The 18203-nt window shown below is 34.9% G+C and overlaps 1 protein-coding gene across 2 annotated transcripts in view; it reads right to left on the bottom strand.

Annotated features, from left to right (window-relative positions):
* The window catches only part of ENPP1 (ectonucleotide pyrophosphatase/phosphodiesterase 1), a 99263-nt gene that overhangs the window by 16232 nt on the left and 64828 nt on the right, over positions 1 to 18203 (bottom strand). For both annotated transcript variants that reach the window (XM_072643347.1, XM_072643348.1), the window contains exons 12-20: positions 17952 to 18060; positions 16517 to 16648; positions 14194 to 14225; positions 13162 to 13289; positions 11542 to 11611; positions 9312 to 9399; positions 6932 to 7098; positions 5925 to 5976; positions 2761 to 2915 (exon numbers count right to left, since the gene is read on the bottom strand). In XM_072643347.1, the coding sequence (XP_072499448.1) occupies positions 2761 to 2915; positions 5925 to 5976; positions 6932 to 7098; positions 9312 to 9399; positions 11542 to 11611; positions 13162 to 13289; positions 14194 to 14225; positions 16517 to 16648; positions 17952 to 18060 (933 nt within the window). The remainder of the gene's footprint in view (positions 1 to 2760; positions 2916 to 5924; positions 5977 to 6931; positions 7099 to 9311; positions 9400 to 11541; positions 11612 to 13161; positions 13290 to 14193; positions 14226 to 16516; positions 16649 to 17951; positions 18061 to 18203) is intronic.

Here is an 18203-nt window from a genome sequence, read left to right as displayed (position 1 = left end):
ATAGGCATAACTTACAAAATATATATTACCACATATCCTTATTTCTGTGTTTGGATGTGCAATACTCATACTTTCTACAGTACAGTTGGCTAGCTAATATCTTTATTCAAGCTTCTGAAAGAAATTTGTGATGATTTTGCTCATTGACTTCCCCTTCAATTCAAGAAACATGAAGTACCAGCTATGTTCCAGATATTTGGCTAGGTAGTAAACATACAATGATAAATGTAATCAGGACTCCATTCTCAAGGATTCTAATTAGATTTGGATTCTCGGCATTCTAATTAGCATTGGGTTGGGGATAGGTGGATATAAGACAGGCTTGAAGAAGAGATAAGGGCAAAACACAAGAATCTGAGGAGGGAAAGGCCATTTTTACTAGGGAGGAATCGAGAAAGGCTTCATGGACAAAGTGATAGGTCTGAACTGGCAACTGAAGGAGAGATTTGGAGAAATATATATATATATATCTGACTTGGTACTCTCCTCTCTAGGCTTTCTCCTTCAGGATACTATTCTCTCCTGCTTTTCTTCCTACCTCTGACTTTTCCTGCTCTGTCTACTTTACTGGATACTTCTCCAGATCACATCCTCTAACCATGTGTCCTTCAGTTTCCTGTCCTGGGCCCTCTTCTCTTCTCCTTTTATACTACTTCACTTGGTCATCTCATCAGCCCATGAATTTAATTACTGCCTCTATACTGTTTCTCAAATTTACTTTTTGTGCCCCAATCTCTCTATGGACTTAACAATCTCACATTTCCAGTTGCCTTTCAGATATCACAAAATGGATGTCTAGTAAACATGTTAAATTCAAGATGTCAAAAACAGAACTCATTATCTTTTCCCCTAAACCTCTCATCCCTACCTTCCCTTTAACTCTAAGAAGCAATACCATCTTCCCAGTTTTGCAGGTTCAAAACCGAGGAGTCAACCTGGTTCACTCTCTCATCCCCATGTCCAAGCCGATACCAACGTCTCCCAATTTCCATCTTTTAAATATGTCCCCTTCTCTCCTCTGACACTGCCACTGCTCTGGTACAGACCCTCATCACTTCACTCCTGGATTATTCAAACAGCTTGTTGGTGTCTCTGCCTGCCTCAAATGCCCCCCCACGAATACTTTCTCCATTCAACCACTAACATGATTTTCCTAAAGTGTAGACCCATTCATGTCACACACACACACACAAACACACACACACACTGACTTTCTATTGCCTTCAGGAACAAATACAAAAATTGTTCTTCTCTGTTTGACATTCAAAGCCCTTCATAACCTAGTCCCCTCTTGCCATTCCACTCTTTTTATACCTTATTCCCCAATACATATTCTACAATATACGGACACTGCCCTCCTGGCTATTCCACGAACAAGAAACTCCATCTCTCAGCTCTGGGTATTCTCTTTGGCCATCCTCAATGTCTAGAACGTTCTTCCTCTTTTGCTCTGTTGACCTGTCTGGCTTCCTTTCAGTTCCAACTAAAATCTCACTTTTACAAGAAGCCTTCCCCAACCCCTTTTAATTCCCTCTGATAATTATTTCCTATTTATCCTGTATATGGACACACACACACACACACACACACACTTTTGTTTGCCTGTTGCCTCCCCCATTAGATCATAAGCTCTTTGAAGGCAGAGATTTTGTTCCTCTTTTTGCATCCCCAGCATTTAGCACAGTACCTGGTACATAGTAGGCATTAATAAAAGTTTACAAATTAATGTATTGATGGAGGGGAAAAGTACGATACACAGATGGAAGAGGATAGGATGAGAAGGGAAAACATCAATCTGAACTGTAACATAGAATATGTAAAGGATAACAAAATGTTGGAAATGGAAAGTTGTTCCAGACTGTGAAGAGCCTTGAATGTCAAGTCCAGAGGTATATATTTTATCAGCCAATTTATTAACAGCTCCCTGAAGATTTATATGCAGAGGAGTGGCACAGTCAGAGCAGTACATATGAACTAAAAAGATGAATTGGAGAGTAGCATGGAAGACAGACTGGAGAGGGGACAGACTGCAGAGAGGGAGACAGGTTAATAGGTTAATAATCTAGACAAGAAGAGATGAAGGTTTGATCTAGGATGGTTGCCAAAGAAGAAAAGGGAAGGGTTTAGATCCAAGAGACATTAAGGATGTAGAAATAGCTTTATTTAACAACTGAGTAGAAATACAAGGTGAAGTGACAGTCAAATAACTGCTGAATGAATAAATGAGTGAAAAGGTTACAATCCAGACAAATTCTTGGTGATTATTTACAGATTAAAAAATTTCCCTGACTAAACTGAATTGATTCTATAGGTAGCAATTAGTAAAAAGGCAGTTATAGAACGAGAGCTAAAAGAAACCTTGAAAATTATCTAAACTAACTGCTTAGTTTGAGAAATGAGAAAGTTGAGGTTAAATTGCTTTCACAAGGTCATAGAACCACTCAAAGGCAAAGCCTAGTCTACTCTCAAAGAATGCTAGAATTAGGAGAGATATTTAGAGATCTCATCTTCCTTCTTCATTTTTCAGACATGGATGCCAAGACCCTGAGTAGTTATTCAATTGGCCTAAAATCACAGATTGTGAAGAGAAGTGCTGAGACTGTAATCCAAGCCTCTTTGGTCTCAATCCAATCTTTTTATTACAAGGCTTTGGTTATAAATCAAAACTGACCACGAACAAATGCTTCCTTACAATTTTGTCTAATAATGACTATTTAAAATGTCTATGAAAAGGGATACACCACAGTCACATATACTTGCATTTTTGCCAACTGTGTAGGAACTCCAGAGTGGCATTGTGATGTCACGGCTATAAGCATTTACAAACTGGTGTTGGTAAAGAAGACAAAAAGTACTGTTCTTCTGGAGTACCCTTGGCCTTCCATAGGGCAAGGTAGTACGCTTGATCATCTTTTCTAAAATTTTAAGAGAAGGAAAATAAAACAGGATTCAGAGAACAAAGTTACTATTTTAATTCATTTAGCTTATCTGGAAAAGCAAAAGAAACATTTTCCCCCACACATATTCATCTAGTATTTGCCTCTGTTTATCTCAACTTGGAAGTCAGCCTTAATGCTCTAAACCTATTCACAAATAGTAAAATCATAAGATTTAAAGGAGAAAAAGAGAGAGATCATTGTAGCTTGTTCCTATGAGCAAACAAAGAGAAAACAAGAACAGAAAACCACTGTAGGCTTGGGAAATCACAAGTTTTCTAGCATATGTGCTTCCTCAATGAAGACCACTTCAAATTGAATTTATGACATTTTCTAAAGCCTGTTAAGTGTCTGTTGTCTTTATTAGTGCTTCTTTCTAGATTTCTGATGTATTCTAGAATGAAAATTCCTTAACCTCTGAAAGTGAACCAAGTTTGTTTTTAGGACAATCAAATTGTACAGCACCTAGGTCAGCAATTGTGAAACTAAAATTAAAGAATTGTGGGATCTTAGACTTGGCAGAGATCTTAAACGTTGATTAACCCAACCTGCAAATGAGAAGAAACCTCCCTTATGACATCCCCAGTTACTGTAGTGGCCATTCAGATTCAGCTGAAACACTTCCTCAGTAGTGGATCTTAGTTTTTTTTTTCCTTAGATGGGAACCAAAAAAAAGTTTTCTACTCATCTCAGTTTTACTCTCTGAGGCCAAGCAAAACAAGTTTAATCTTTCAAATACATAGAAGTCTTTCAAAAACTTATATTATCATCATATATATTACCATATATTATATTATATGATTATATTACATTACCAATTATATTATCATCCTAATTTTTCTTTTCTTTAGATTAAACATTCTACTTCCTTCAACTAATCCTTATATGGAGTGATTTCCAGTCCTCATCATCCTGGTTATTCTCCTTCAGACACACTGTAGCTTATTAATGCCCTTACTAAAATATTAGCCTCCAAACCAGACACAATCCTCTGGACATAGCCTAGTCAAGGTGAAGTACATGTGGACAATAACTACCCTCATTCTGGACACTGTATTTCTTCAACACTTCAAGGATCCCTGGCTTTGTCTGCAAGGGGATTCCATCTAATACTGTATTTTGTAATCCCTTTCTAGCTTAATAGAGGATGTCTGTGAACTAAACAAAAATAGTGACTAACCTGTCTGAATTTAGGTAGGCTGGTCTTTGGACAACTGACCAAAGTTTATATCACTGGTACTATAACTTAATAGTTTTGTTTTGGTTCTTTAGCTTGGCAGACAATATTCATTTTTGCACTTCACTGACATAGGTTTTGAGATGACTCACTTCATCACAATGAGGAATTAGAAAAATACTTTTCTTCTATTAATTCAGGCTGTTCTGATACATAGTGGCTATGGGACCATTAGTCATTTAAACTCTATATGTCTTAGGCAACTCTCTAACTGCAAGTTACAGAAAACATAGAAACCTGTATTAGTATTAGCATACAGTTTCTTTGTCTTAGAGTTCCCTATGCCAATGACATAAAAGGTCCAGTCCCAATCCTTATACCTAACATAGGCTATTTTCTTAACTTCTGATTCAGACTGATTTCATTGTGCCAAGTTACACTGTTGACTCATTGAAAATGTTATTCACTAAAATGGTATAATACAGCTAGGTAGTATAGTGTTGAACCTGAAGTCATAAAGATGAGTTTAAATCAGGCCTCAGGCATTTTCTATCTGTATGACTTTGGGCAAGTTACTTAACCTCTGTTGGACTCAGTTTTCTCAGCTATAAAACAGGGATAGATAATAATAACATCTACCTCTCAGGACTGTTGTGAGGATTAAATGAGATAATATTTGTAAACAGCACTTAAGCACAGTGCCTGGCACAAAGTGAGTACTGTATAAATGTTTACCTTCTTCCCCTTCCCTTTGCCTTGTCTGTCTCACTTTCCTCACCTGTAAAATATAACAGTTCTTGCAAAGATTAACTGAAATAATATTTGTAAAACAAACCTTGCAAACTCTAAAGAGCTATATAAATAAATGTAAGCTATTGTTATTATTAAAACCCTGTGTCTTTTTCACGTGAACTATTGTGTAGTTATGTCTAACTGATCCAGCAGTCATACAATTGACTTCTGTATAGAACTTAATTTACTTATTAATATTATTATTATAGAACTTACTTATGCCTATTAATTGTCACCTAACCCAATTCAGCCCGGATTTCTGGTCAAACTTCAGAGATCTTTTTAGATCTTGATTCTACCATCTAGCACATTAGGAATACAAGACAAACCTCATAGGCCACATAACTATTCTGATCAAAACATTATCTCCTAAAAAGAACCTGAAGCAACAAATCTCTTCACAAAGAAATCAGAGAATGTCAGGTTCAGGGTTGAGAATTCAGTAGCCCCTAATCTTGTGCAGAATTTTGCAAGGGCAATGATTTTAGGCTGCATCTAGTTGACACCAAATGCACAGATGAAAATTGGAAAAAAAATCATTTGAATATTCCTAAATGTTCTTATTTGGACATTTAATCAGCCCAACCTTAGGCACACTGAATCACTTTAATATGGCCCCTGGAGCCTAGTAGTACAGCACAGCATGAACATGGGAGCCTTAGTAGAAGCTATTGATGGCAATGTTAAACTCTATATGTCCTAGGCAACTCATCTGAGGCTCTATTATTAAATATCACTCAATCCTTCAAAACATCTTCCTTGTGGTCATAAAGAGTGATTCAGCTCCCACAAAATATGATATCGCTCACTATTTCCAGTGTAAATACTACTGCCCCCCCTTATGACTAACAGTCTAGACTGTCTAAAACAAAGAGATCTCTGTGTTTTACCAGGTAGGTACACCACTAGTAGAAGCTCCTTTCTGGGAATTTTCTACAAGACACTTCTATGTTTCTTATGCAACTAAAAATTCACTTCTGCATTTCTTCTGGCTTTACATAAAAATAAGACTGTCTTACCTTCTTCTGTAGTCATATTTAACTCTGATTGAAAATCCACTGTGGATGAAACCTAAAATGTTCGAAAAATTTAAAAAAGAATTCATGTGAATTTGTAAGATCATCGTTGTTTTTATCTTTAATATAAGAATTAGATACCATAACTAACTAATATCGATCCTGTGTAAAATTTGAAATGTTGAACATCTTGTATTGGAGAACACTATTGTTAATTATCATAATTCCACAAAAATTTCAGCATTATGTTTTTAGGATAAGTAAAGCATTGGAAATGCATAAACTGAAAGCTAGTCATTTCATGTGACCTCTATTCCCACCACCTTCCTACAGTCTTAATCAGATCTAAGACTAAGAAGAAAAAAATAAAGAAGGAAGGAAGGAAAAAAGAGAGAAAGGAAGGAAAAAATAAAGAAAGGAAGGAAGAAATTAGCCTTGAAAATATTTTTATGGATGATTATTCGATATGTTTGGCAATATCCTACTACAAATTTATCACCTGTGCAAGGCTGTAAACCATAAATGTGTAGCGGAAGGCAAAGAGTCAAGCTAAATTTTTCACCAAAGAATTATCCCACTTTGTTCTCCCTTTACTTAGAGAACATAAATGACACCACAGAAAACAAAGATCATGGTCAAACTAAATTCAATGTCCCATGTTCTCCTTTTGTCTATCTGTCTTGTTGTCTCTGTCTCTTTCTGTCTCTATCTCTCCTAATCTACTATCTAATAGTAGATACTATATACGCCACTCTTCAATAATGACTCAACTTCTTTCCTTCATCTTCATCATATTAGAGCAAACCACTGACAAAACACAAAAGTCAAACTGCAAAGCTGGGAAGTCAATCCCAGACACTAAAACAAAAATACCCAAATATCCCAAGAACAAAAAAGTATCTTTTACAACAGCAGATTTTTATCTCATCAAACATTCATTACATGCCTTCTATATTGTACTGGGCACTGCAAAACTACAATACTCAAATGAGCATCTTCAGCCTCCTTACCGAGTTACATGAGCAGCCAAGGTTCTCTCTTGCTTTCTTTGTAAAAGGGCATTTTGATAGGTGGCTTACTTCTTTAGGATGCTCTGGTAGGTGGACAGGGTTCTTTAGAAGATGGTTAAGACTTCCATGAGTTCCATTATTTGAAGCTGGTTTCAAATTCAGTAAATCTACAATAATTCAAAGAATAATGGATAATTATTTGAAAGAACTTAAATTCAATATTAAAAAGATAGAAAATGACAGATCTTTCTTACATGGCATTACTCTTTTTTTTTTTTTTTTTTGAGATTGGGCTTCCCTATCTCATCCAGCCTGGAATGTCACCACTTCCATATCTGAGCCTACTACTGAATGGCACAATGCTCCATTTTAACCCAGGCTGGTTTATTTCTCCATAGGCAATATTTCTCCCCAATCCTGGATGCTCACCATTTTGGTGCTGCTAAGGCATGCACACTCAATTGGCCAAGCCTACTTCAGCTGAGAACTTCAGAGCTCCAACAGCCCACTAACATCAGCCTCCTAAATATCAGGGATTACAAGCTCATGCTACTAGGCCCAGTGATGTTATTACATTCTTAAAACTAAACACACATAAGCCTTTATGTGCAGAAAGAAAAATTAAGGGATTTACACTGCTTTCATTAATCTCAGACTGGGGTTTGATGACACTGTTTTTACTGGAAATTTGAAGAGACGACTCCCTATACTAATTTATAAAATGTTCTGTGGAAAACAATTTGGATCACTAAAGTAATTATACATTATGATCATTTCATATTTTTCAAATGTCAGATTATAGAAACATTTGCAAATATAATTGAGTATACCATACTCAATTCATATACAGTGCCAGGCTGAGCCCAAGACATTCTAAAAGGAAACCCCTTTATTCATGCATTCCTGGCATTACTGCAAATTCATTCTTCTGGGATTGTAATGGGAACCACCTATTCCTGATCATTTCTTCTTCTTGTCAGGGACAATGAGTCTCCTTCCTTGGGTCTCTATTATTATACCTTCTTCACTTGCTTACAGTTTCTCTTTTGTTGGTATCATTGGTGCGTCTTTCTATTGGTTCTCCTACCTATAGAACTGTTCCTTCTAAGACTCCTTTGCTGAACTGCCATCTTCATCTATCACATAACACCTTTTCTAATCCATTTTTTCTTCTCTCTCTATACTCTCTCCCTTGGTGTTCTCTTCCCAGTGTTCGTCATCATCTCTGCACAGATGATTTCCAGATCTGTATACCCAGCCTTCACCTATCTCCTGAGCTCTAGTATAATATCAACAACTGCCTGCTGAATATCTCTACCTGGATATCCTATAAACATCTCAAACTCATAGTATACCCAGACTTTATTCCTTCTTCAAAATTCCCCATTTCTGTTGATGATACCACCATCTTTCCCCCAATTCAGTTTGCATTCTTTGAGTCCACCTTCCCTTCCCCTCAACAAACATATGCATTCAGATTCTCAGGTCTTGTTAATCCCATCTCGATGATATCTCTTATATTCATCCTTTTCTCTCTTTACAAAGCCTCTACATTAATTCAAGCCATGACTCAGGGGTAGAGCTTCTCAACAGAGAATCAGAGGATTTAGGTTCAAATCTCTCTTCTGCCACTTATTACCTCTATGAGCTTGAGCACATCAGGCAAAAGACAACTGCACCATACAGTGGATCAAGTCAGGAAGGCATAGGTTCAGATCCCACTTCAACTACTTACTAGTTATATGACATTGGGCAATCCTCTTAACTTCTCTAGACCTCAGGTTCCTCATCTGTAAAATGAGGGAGTTGGATTTGGTGACCATGAAGGTCCTTTTGAGGTATAAATCTATGATTTTATATTTCTATGATCTCTCTGTATCTCAGTTTTCTCATCTGTAAGATGAGGCACATGAATTAAATAATCTTAAAGCTCCTTCCAAGGTCTAAAATTTATGATACCTCATCATTTCTCACCTGGATTATGACAGTTTGCTAATTGGTTTCTCCACCCTCAAATCTCTCACCTCTCCTTTCTCAAAAATCTTTGATGGGTCTTTTTTGTCTAGCCTATTGCTTAAAGCTGTCAGCGTATTGGCTTCTGTCAATCTTTAATAATCACTTCATATTACTCTGATTTTCACAAAGGCTCATTTTTTCCCCAGACATGGCATTCCATGTCTCACCTCTTTAATTCTGTAAAAGGAGACCCAAATATATGGGACTAAATAAATATTTGTCAATAGAGGGAGGCGAGAACAACGGTGAGAATATTAAAGATTATTCCGTATCATACCCCTCTAAATGTGTCCATAGGATAGCTTATTAGCTATGCTTTAATTCCACATAAATTCTCAGAAATCATGGATTAGCTTGCACTTACCACACATTAAGTTATAAATTTCAATGTTTTCAAAGGGTTCAACTTCAGTATTATGCTTGAATGCAGGTCCATAGCCAATGAAGAGGGCCTAGGTTTTGACAAAAGATAAGCATTTAGTGAGATATGCCTGAAGAGCTTTCATCCATAGAATTATAATTTAATAATTTGTAAATTCTTAGGGGAAGATTAGAAGGAAAATGTCCATTGGCAAATATTTCTTGTTATTAATAATAATGATACCTTATATTGTTTGGTATAAACTACCCTATGAAGTAGACAAGGAAACATTATTATTATTTCCATTTGACAGATGGGAAAACTATAGTTCACAAAGCTTAAATGACTTGCTAAATTAAGCTTTATTAAGTACCCACCATTGGCCAGGTATTATTTAGGTAATAAAGATACAATTACCAATACAAAACGCTCTGCCCTCAAGGAGCATACATTCTTTAAAAAAGGACAACATGTACACCCCTAAGTATATGAAAAATTTATACAAAATAAATACAAAGTGATTTGAGGGAGAGGAGGCACTAACGGCTGAAGCACTAGGACAAGCTTCACGTAGAAATTACCACGAGAGCCTGACAGTTTCCAAGGAAAAGGGGGATTCAAAGAAATGGAGATGAGGAAGGAGTGTATTGCAAGTATGGAGAGCAGTGCAAAGGCACAAAGATGAAAGGTAAAATATCACATGTAAAGCACAGCAGTAAGGCCAGTTTGATTCAGCCTAAGAGTAAGTGACAGGGAGCAATGTATAATAAAGATGGAGTCAGATTATAAAGGGTTATAAATGTTCAAGAGGGCAGTAGGGGAGTGAAACGACAAGCCTTTACTTTAGAAAAATCCTTTAGCTGTTGCATGGGATATATAATAGAGTGGGGAGAAACTTGAATCAAGAAGATCAATTAGAAAGCTATTACAATGGCCTAAGCAAGTGATAAATGTTTGAACTAGGGAGACACAATGGAGATTTTTAAATTTTCAAACTGAAAAATTTCAGCGGAAGTCAGCAAAAGCTACAAATCAGGGCATTTTTTGTTTGCTTGCCTGTCCAAATTCAAGAAAGTGATGGAAAAAATACTAATAAATTAACTTATTTTATCTGACTATATAATTATATAAAATTATAACATATCCCATAATATAATTATATAATATAAATTTTGCTTGTTAATATTCAGTTAATATCAATATCACTATCATATTACTATTATATTACCACTGTTTATATTAATAAGAAAATAACATTTTTATAATAAAATACTACTGCATAAACATTAATATTAATTATATTAATAATGCAATATGCAAACATACATTGTTAATTATTTGCATGGTAAATTAGTAATTTATTAAATGATTTCATTATTAAATATTGTAAATTTTATTATGTATTACACTAATATGCTAGTTTTATATAATATAAATTCTACATAGTTATGTTATTGTTATTTACTGATATAGACAGATTAAAAATGAAAAGTATGGGTGGTTTTTTGCCTGGAGAGCTGGTTGTTAAACACTTACCAGCACACCTTTGGTGGTACTTATGAATAGAAAGAAGGGGACAGATGTGAAAAATGTTGTAGAGGTAGAATTGACAATTCTTGGCAACTTATTGAATTGGGGAGAGAGGAATAGTTAGGACTGTTGAGTTAAACTGAGAAGAGGGAGCTGAGGACAGATAACTCCACAGATGTTACACTTGGATGACTGGAAGAATGGAGATGCCTTTTGCAAAATGGGAATGCTAAATGAGTGGCACAGCCAGAATGAGAATGTAAGTATTTTAAGAAGTACCTTATAAACATCATTCATTTGATCTTCACTACAATCTTGTGAAAGTAGTAATAGTATTATCCATATTTTTGCAAAAAACAACATAGAAGCTTTAAAACGTTGAGTGATTTGCCCATATCCTACAACTAATAAATATAGCAAGCAGGATTTTAAAATATAGAGGTATGCTTCACTTTAGGCATTTCCTGAAAAGTCACATGTAAATCAATTTATAGTAAATCAAATCATTTCAAGTGCATAAGAGGAACTTAATTTTTTAAAGGATTTTAAGAAATCTTTTCACAAAACACAGTCATTCTATATACAGTTTTGTGAGCTTGCATTTTAACATATTCGACTTTTCAAAATTGGGATATATGCTTGGAGTTAAGCATCAAGTAATCTTTTCCTTTTGAAAAGGACAACAAAGCCTATTTTCACTTACTTGCATATTTGAGAATGTATTATCTGAGCCGTGGAATCCATATCCACAATATTTTCTCTCTGCTGGATTCCTAATTTTGACATAGACATATCAGTTAACATAATGTATTGATATACAGAATGAGTTTTTCACATTAACTGTGTCTGGCATAGAGTGACTGTTTAATAAATGCTTGATTGGATAATTGATCTACAAATAACACCTACAGTGAAAACACAAGGATGATGAACTAACTAGCTTAAAAAAAACTACCGGACAAGCTTCATTTGCCCTTTCTATACCATCTTATAAATTGAATGAAAGAAGTTGCTTCCTTCTGCCTTCCTGCCTCTTCCCTCTTTGCCCTCTTTCTCAAAAATTTAGTATTGTATTAATAGACAATAAGATAGTAAAATACCATTACTTGACTCCTAGCCCATCAGTTAAATTCAACCTGGGTTGAGAAGAGGACACACCCAGAACCCATTCTTTATTTGGTGGTTATTTCACAATTTGATGATGTAGGTCTTGGTTTATTGATAATGTTACTTAACTGATCTATAATTTTCATTGAGTGACTCAGATGCACAGATTCCTAATTAAAGTACTGAGGTGAGGAACAAAACAGTTGTTGCAATCCTTACCACCCAGTGCTTGAAACTACTTGAAAAGCAATGTTTTAAGGAATAGGAATTTAACAAAATACAAAAATGATGTTTAAATGCTAAGAAAATTCTAAATAACAGGGTAAGAAAATATTGGTGAGGTTAAGTGGGTGATAATCCACTTTCATATTGTTTCCAAGGATTCCATGTATCTTAAGGTGATAGAACCTCATTATAAACAACTGTATTTTGAATATTCTGCTAACTCATGATTAACTTGGCTTCCCTATCTCTCTTTTCTCTCTCTTCTCTCTTCTCCTTGTTCCCTTGCTCTTCAATCACATATATTTTCACTATTTTTCTTTAATAACCAGAATCCTAGTAACTGTTTTCATTATACCTATTTCCATCAGTCCTGCTGATTTTTACTTTACAGCATCTCTCTCTCATCCATCTCTTTATTTTTATTTCTATAGCCACAATCCTAATCTGTGGTTTGTCCTCATTTTTTCTATCTGACCAGTCTCCTTCTGGTCTCGCAACTTTTATTTTCATTTTGGTTGAAACTCTGCCTCAAAACACTTACAAGTTGTGTAATCCTGAGTAAGTCACTTAACTTTCTCAGGCTCAGTGACCTCTTCTGTAAAACTTGGAACAGCACTCTCCTTATAAAGATAATGTGAGTATAAAGAGATGAAATGTAAAGAGCTTTGCAAATCTAAAAGCACTATTTAAATGGTAGCTATTATTAATGTTATTAAGTTATTGTTATTATTACTAGCTACTATTGGCTGTGTGGCCATGGGAATGTCATTTAACCTCTCTCAGTCTCAGTTTCCTAATTTGTAAAATGGGGCTCAGGACTATTGTCCTGTGATTAAACAGGTAACATACATAAAATTCTTTAAATACCTTAATGTATTTTCATTATTATTCTAATAAACCAATCCTCACATAATCTGGCACAAACACTGTTTATAATTTTATTTCCTTACTTCATAGAAGGAATTAAAGAGAAGACAAAGACAGGACTTACAATGCAAGTTGCCACTGAGGATCTAAGTAGAATGTTAAGGGCTCAATTCTATCATTCTTCGCAAAGTGTAACCGCTTGGGTAAAAATTGTTTCAAATAAGGTTTGAAGTGCTGATCTGGTTCCCTGCACTGAAATCAAAATTTTAATTTAAAATAAGTAGAATCATTATTTTCATGTTTTCTAAGAGTGCTCCATTAAAGTCCAGTTCTATTCCCTCATTATGGCATAGCAGTTCTTGGATTCTTGAAACAGAATAAAATGCTCTGGGGCTCATCATAAAATGTTAGACAGTATATGAATATGAGCTTGAAGATGTAATGCAGATGCTCTAAGGACCAACCTAGCTAAATCTGGAGAGGCTCAGAATCAGAAGGTTGGCACATTAACTCAGAAAGACCACTCGCTAAAGTATAAAGAGAATCACATTGGTGAAAGTAATACACCAATGAAATCACAAATCTTTGGGACATTGAAGCACAAAATCTTCAAATGAGTAGGCTTACCATGAAATAACTTTGAAAATTATGATGAAAATGAAATATTTTTTTATTTTACCAGCTTGCATATGATATAGAACCATAAAAATAAAACAAAACGTAGTTCTCAGGACTTATCTAAGTACAGTCTCAAAGATGGCTAAATATGTTCTAGGTAGGACAAATTTAGGGTCACTAAATATTGTGTTTGCTCTGGCTACTGACTATCTATACTCAGTTTACAAATATTCTCTTATCCAGAATGACAAAGACTTTCCTCAGTAGTTGTGATTAGAATACATAACAATCTGTCTTAATGGAATAAACCCTTAAGCCTCCTTAAAAGCTACTGATTTAGGCAAAATAAACCCGCATAGGCAAAAATTTCAAACTTGCAATCCTACAAAAGTTTTTACATTCCTTACTTAAGCTGTGGTAAGATTAAGGATGTGTTTAACATTACCCCCCCCCCCCCATCCTTTAAATTTAAATTTACATAGTATGTACTCAGTGAAATTAAGAACAATTAGATATTATAAAAACAAGTAACACTTACAGAAAGATTTCTGGCAATGTCTTCATAATTAACTGAAAGAATATCAGATAATTAGTAAGCAACAGTTTATTACATGTTTACTACATAACTGGACATAAAAAAACATTGTAAGAACAGTAACAATAAAGGAATTCAAGCAAAAGCATTGGCTTAAATACTTAAGGTTTCAAATGTCTATTTGTGAAGTTACCATGCATTAAATATGTACTCCCTGAAACACTTCCATAAGTTCAAAATAAATGTGACCCGAATATAAAAGGTCACACCCCAAAAGGCAATTAAAAGAGAATGAGATTTCTCACAAAGAAAACAAATGGAAAATTATTAACATAGCAAAGATTAGAAACTATCATAAAAATAAATTTGATTACATGAAATTAAAAAGCTTTTTGGCAAACAAAATCAATGAAGCTAGAATAAGAAGGAAAAACAGTAAATAGGAGAAAAAAATTTTATCAAATATTTTGGGCAAGACTCATATCCAAAATATATTGGGGAAATACCACAAATATAAAAGACAAATTATTGTTGTTGTGTTTGTCCTTCATTGCTGACAAAGACTGTGCCATCAGAGAAATGATGACCTGACTTCACTTGACATTGTTTTGAGTGAGAGAGGGCTGTGAAAGGTCACCAACATCACTTTCTTCTCCTGAGCCATCTGGGTCTGGTGACCAGATATTCATTAGGTTGACTGGAGGTGACCCAGGATGCAATGGGACACCTTGGTCCTTTTAGGCTAGCCTTTTCAGGTACTCACTTAGAGGGAGGTGATACCTACTGAGTGAATAGGCTCCTTTAAGAAGTATTCAGGGAATAGCTCCTTTAATGAGGTAAAGAAAAATAACTACATCAGGCTGGGAGAGAAACAGCAGCAGTTACTATTGATAATCACTCCTAAGCCAGGAGTGTTCAGAAAACAGCCCTTGAGTGGAGCTTGGGCAGGGGCTTAGTGTTGTCCAATCTATGAGCTTCAGAGGGCAGTAGGTTTAAGGTTTGAGGAAAGGAAAGGAAAGAGAAAAGAAAGGGAAAGAGAAAGAGAAAGGAAAAGGAAAGGAAGAAATCTCTAGCCAGTAAACCCCAAATTAACTGGGCATCCTCTGGCCATCCAAATTTACCTTCCTCTGGAGAGGAGAAGGAAGGGGAGGGGGAGGCAGACAGGAGAGGAAGAGCTAACTTACTAGTTACTCTCTAAAGGACCAGAGGTTAAAGAATATGAAACAAGTATTTCTTAAATAAGAATTGTAAATTATTAACAACCTATGAAAGACTGCCCCAAATCACTGAAGTCTTTTGTATGTACCAAAATATTGATAGATGTGCTTTTTACAATAACAAAAAAAAATTACAAAAATAAAAAATTAGAGAAACATGATAAACTGATGCAGAAATGAAATAGGCAAGACTAAAAAATGATACAACAATGAAATGGACAGAATAGTAAAACGAAACTGAATGCTACGTGATCCTAATTACTAGTCTCAGACCAAAGGAAAAGTTTAAGAAAAGGTACCTCCCTCTGTTTGCAGAGGTGGGGGATTTCTGACTGTGGAATGTAGCACATACTACTAGAAACAGTTGATATGTTAGTTCCTTTGAGATGTTCTCTCCCCCCCCAGCCATTTCTCTTTTGTTTATTTCTCAAAAGTACACAAGCAATTAACTGTTCTCTCTCAAGAGCTGCAAGGGCAGAGAGGAAGAAAGGATGATAGTGGGGGGAAAGGGGAATTAGAGAAAGGGGGGATGCAGAAGAAAATGGTTTAAGGGACAACCAAAATAATATTTTGAAATAAATTTCCTGATACTGTTGGCTTGGAATAATGTAGTATATTTAAGACAATGTGTAATTTAATTTTTCCTTTGGAATTTTTAAAAATAAATTTCAGTATCTTTAGAATAGTTTCATATTGTCTTTCTTAAGGGTAAGACTCACTGACCTCTTAAAAAGTCTCTTTTAAAAAAATTTTTTTTCAGCAATATAAATCATACTATAAAAGTATATTATTAGGCCAGAAAACAAATAGTTTTATATTAATAGTCAGTAATGATAATGAAACTGCATAAAATGTTTTAATATTTTATAAAATGTTCTATCTGTGGGTCACCTAAGATGACAGATCCTGTACTTTAGCATTATAAGTCATATGCTATCGCACAGAGTAGTAGCGCTTTTCTAGGTTCTAAAACTTAGCAAATCAAGCTGGAGGGCTTGTCTTATCTATCTGATCCCCCTTTTTACTCCTGGCCAATACTGACTAAATTCAACTTGTAATAACAAGTTCTGAATATAATCACTCATTTTCTGGTAAGTTTAAATACTTACAAGTCTGATAATTATCTGGAACATCAAGAATTCTCAAACGAGCTGCAGGACCATAAAATACTTTGACATTTTTAATATCCCCCAAATACTTGTTCAGATAGATATATTTTTTACAGCTACCTTGTTCCATTCCTAAGGAATAAAAAAAAGTATTAAAAACAGCTGGAATTCTTGAAAGGAAGGAAGAGCTTTTTCAGGCAGAATGAACTTTATCTTAAGAATTTCCTTTGGACAATGACCTACATATGACAGTTCCAGAGGACTCATGATGAAAAATGCAATCAACCTCCAGATAGAGAACTGATAGATTCGGGGTTCAGATTTAAACATGTTTTTTTCCTCTTCATTTGTCTTGCTTCTTCTGGGTTTCCACAACATGGCTACCATGAAAATATATTTTGTGTGACTTCATACATATAATGATTATCATATTTCTTGTTTTATCGATGGGTGTGTGAGGGAACGCAGGGAGAAAGAGAATTTGGAACTGAAGATACAAATTAAAAAATTGAAAAGAATTTGGCAAGTTTAGCATTCCTACCATGTGTATAATTTTATATTCTACAGAGAATAGAAAAGAAGCATGTGGCAGGTTCTCCCTCCCCCTTTAAGTACCTTAGTTTCTAGCAATTACTATTACCTGACCTTGTTTTGCTATCTGTGCCTCTCCCTAAAACTCCTTAATGTTTACTCTTTTTAAAAATAAATTTTGATTGCTAATTGGTTTAAAAAAACTTATCCTTATTTAAACACCATAACATCTTAGATATGTATGTTGAGCCTAGTGTCATCATTCCAGTTTTACAGATAGAAAACAAAACCGAACAAGCTTGGCCAAGTCTATCTAGAGAATTAATAATAAAACTGATCTATCTTTGGATCTTTTATTATTTTATAGATTCTGCCATTACTATTTTATCATCCAACATAATCATTTCTGTACTTCTCCCAGTTGCCATGTCATTAACGTAGTTAACAGCTCACAATCAAAAACAGAACAATATTTTAGAAGCTGAAATTTGTTATGGTCAGGTCTAATAACAGTCTACCTCATATCTACTTCAGTAAAAAAGAAATGGAAAAGTTTCATGAAAAAGGAATAGTCAAAAACAAACTGCATAATCTAGGGGGGAAATAATCTTTTAAATTTTCTTTAAATGACTTAGATTAATGGCTGCCTCCACCCCCCAAATTAACCGATAGTTACTCCATCCTTTGCCTCACTTCAGTAGTTAGGTGTTAAATTTTCTTCTGATTGGTACACGTCACTTCATATTATTTTTCCCCTTAATCTCCCCTAAGTATCAGCATAAGATTCCAATATAAGAAGGAAACTATATGAAATTAATAGTAAAATGTAAGGGAAATCAGAATCAATATAACTAATCTCTTGGCACCCCTGATACAAAGTGTAACTGACATGAATTTAAATTACCATGATCTGACACAAGAATAAGGTTTATACATCTGTGCAAATTCATCACTTTAAGACCATCCATCAACATGCCAACCATGTTATCAACTCTCTGCAATGCCTTGATGACCTAGGAAAGAGAAGAAATTTCAAGTGGAATAAACTCGTAGTTGAATTTTGGCTCCAAATATTTTCTTTCCTATAAATCTATTTATTTTTAAGGAAAAAAACACATTGAAGCACATATCTATACTACATAAAACATTCATTTGA

This window comes from Notamacropus eugenii, chromosome 2, assembly GCF_028372415.1.
Source record: "Notamacropus eugenii isolate mMacEug1 chromosome 2, mMacEug1.pri_v2, whole genome shotgun sequence".
NCBI classification, from domain to species: Eukaryota; Metazoa; Chordata; class Mammalia; order Diprotodontia; family Macropodidae; genus Notamacropus; species Notamacropus eugenii.
Note: the sequence above shows the minus strand (reverse complement) of the source record. Positions and strands in the feature narration are given on the sequence as shown.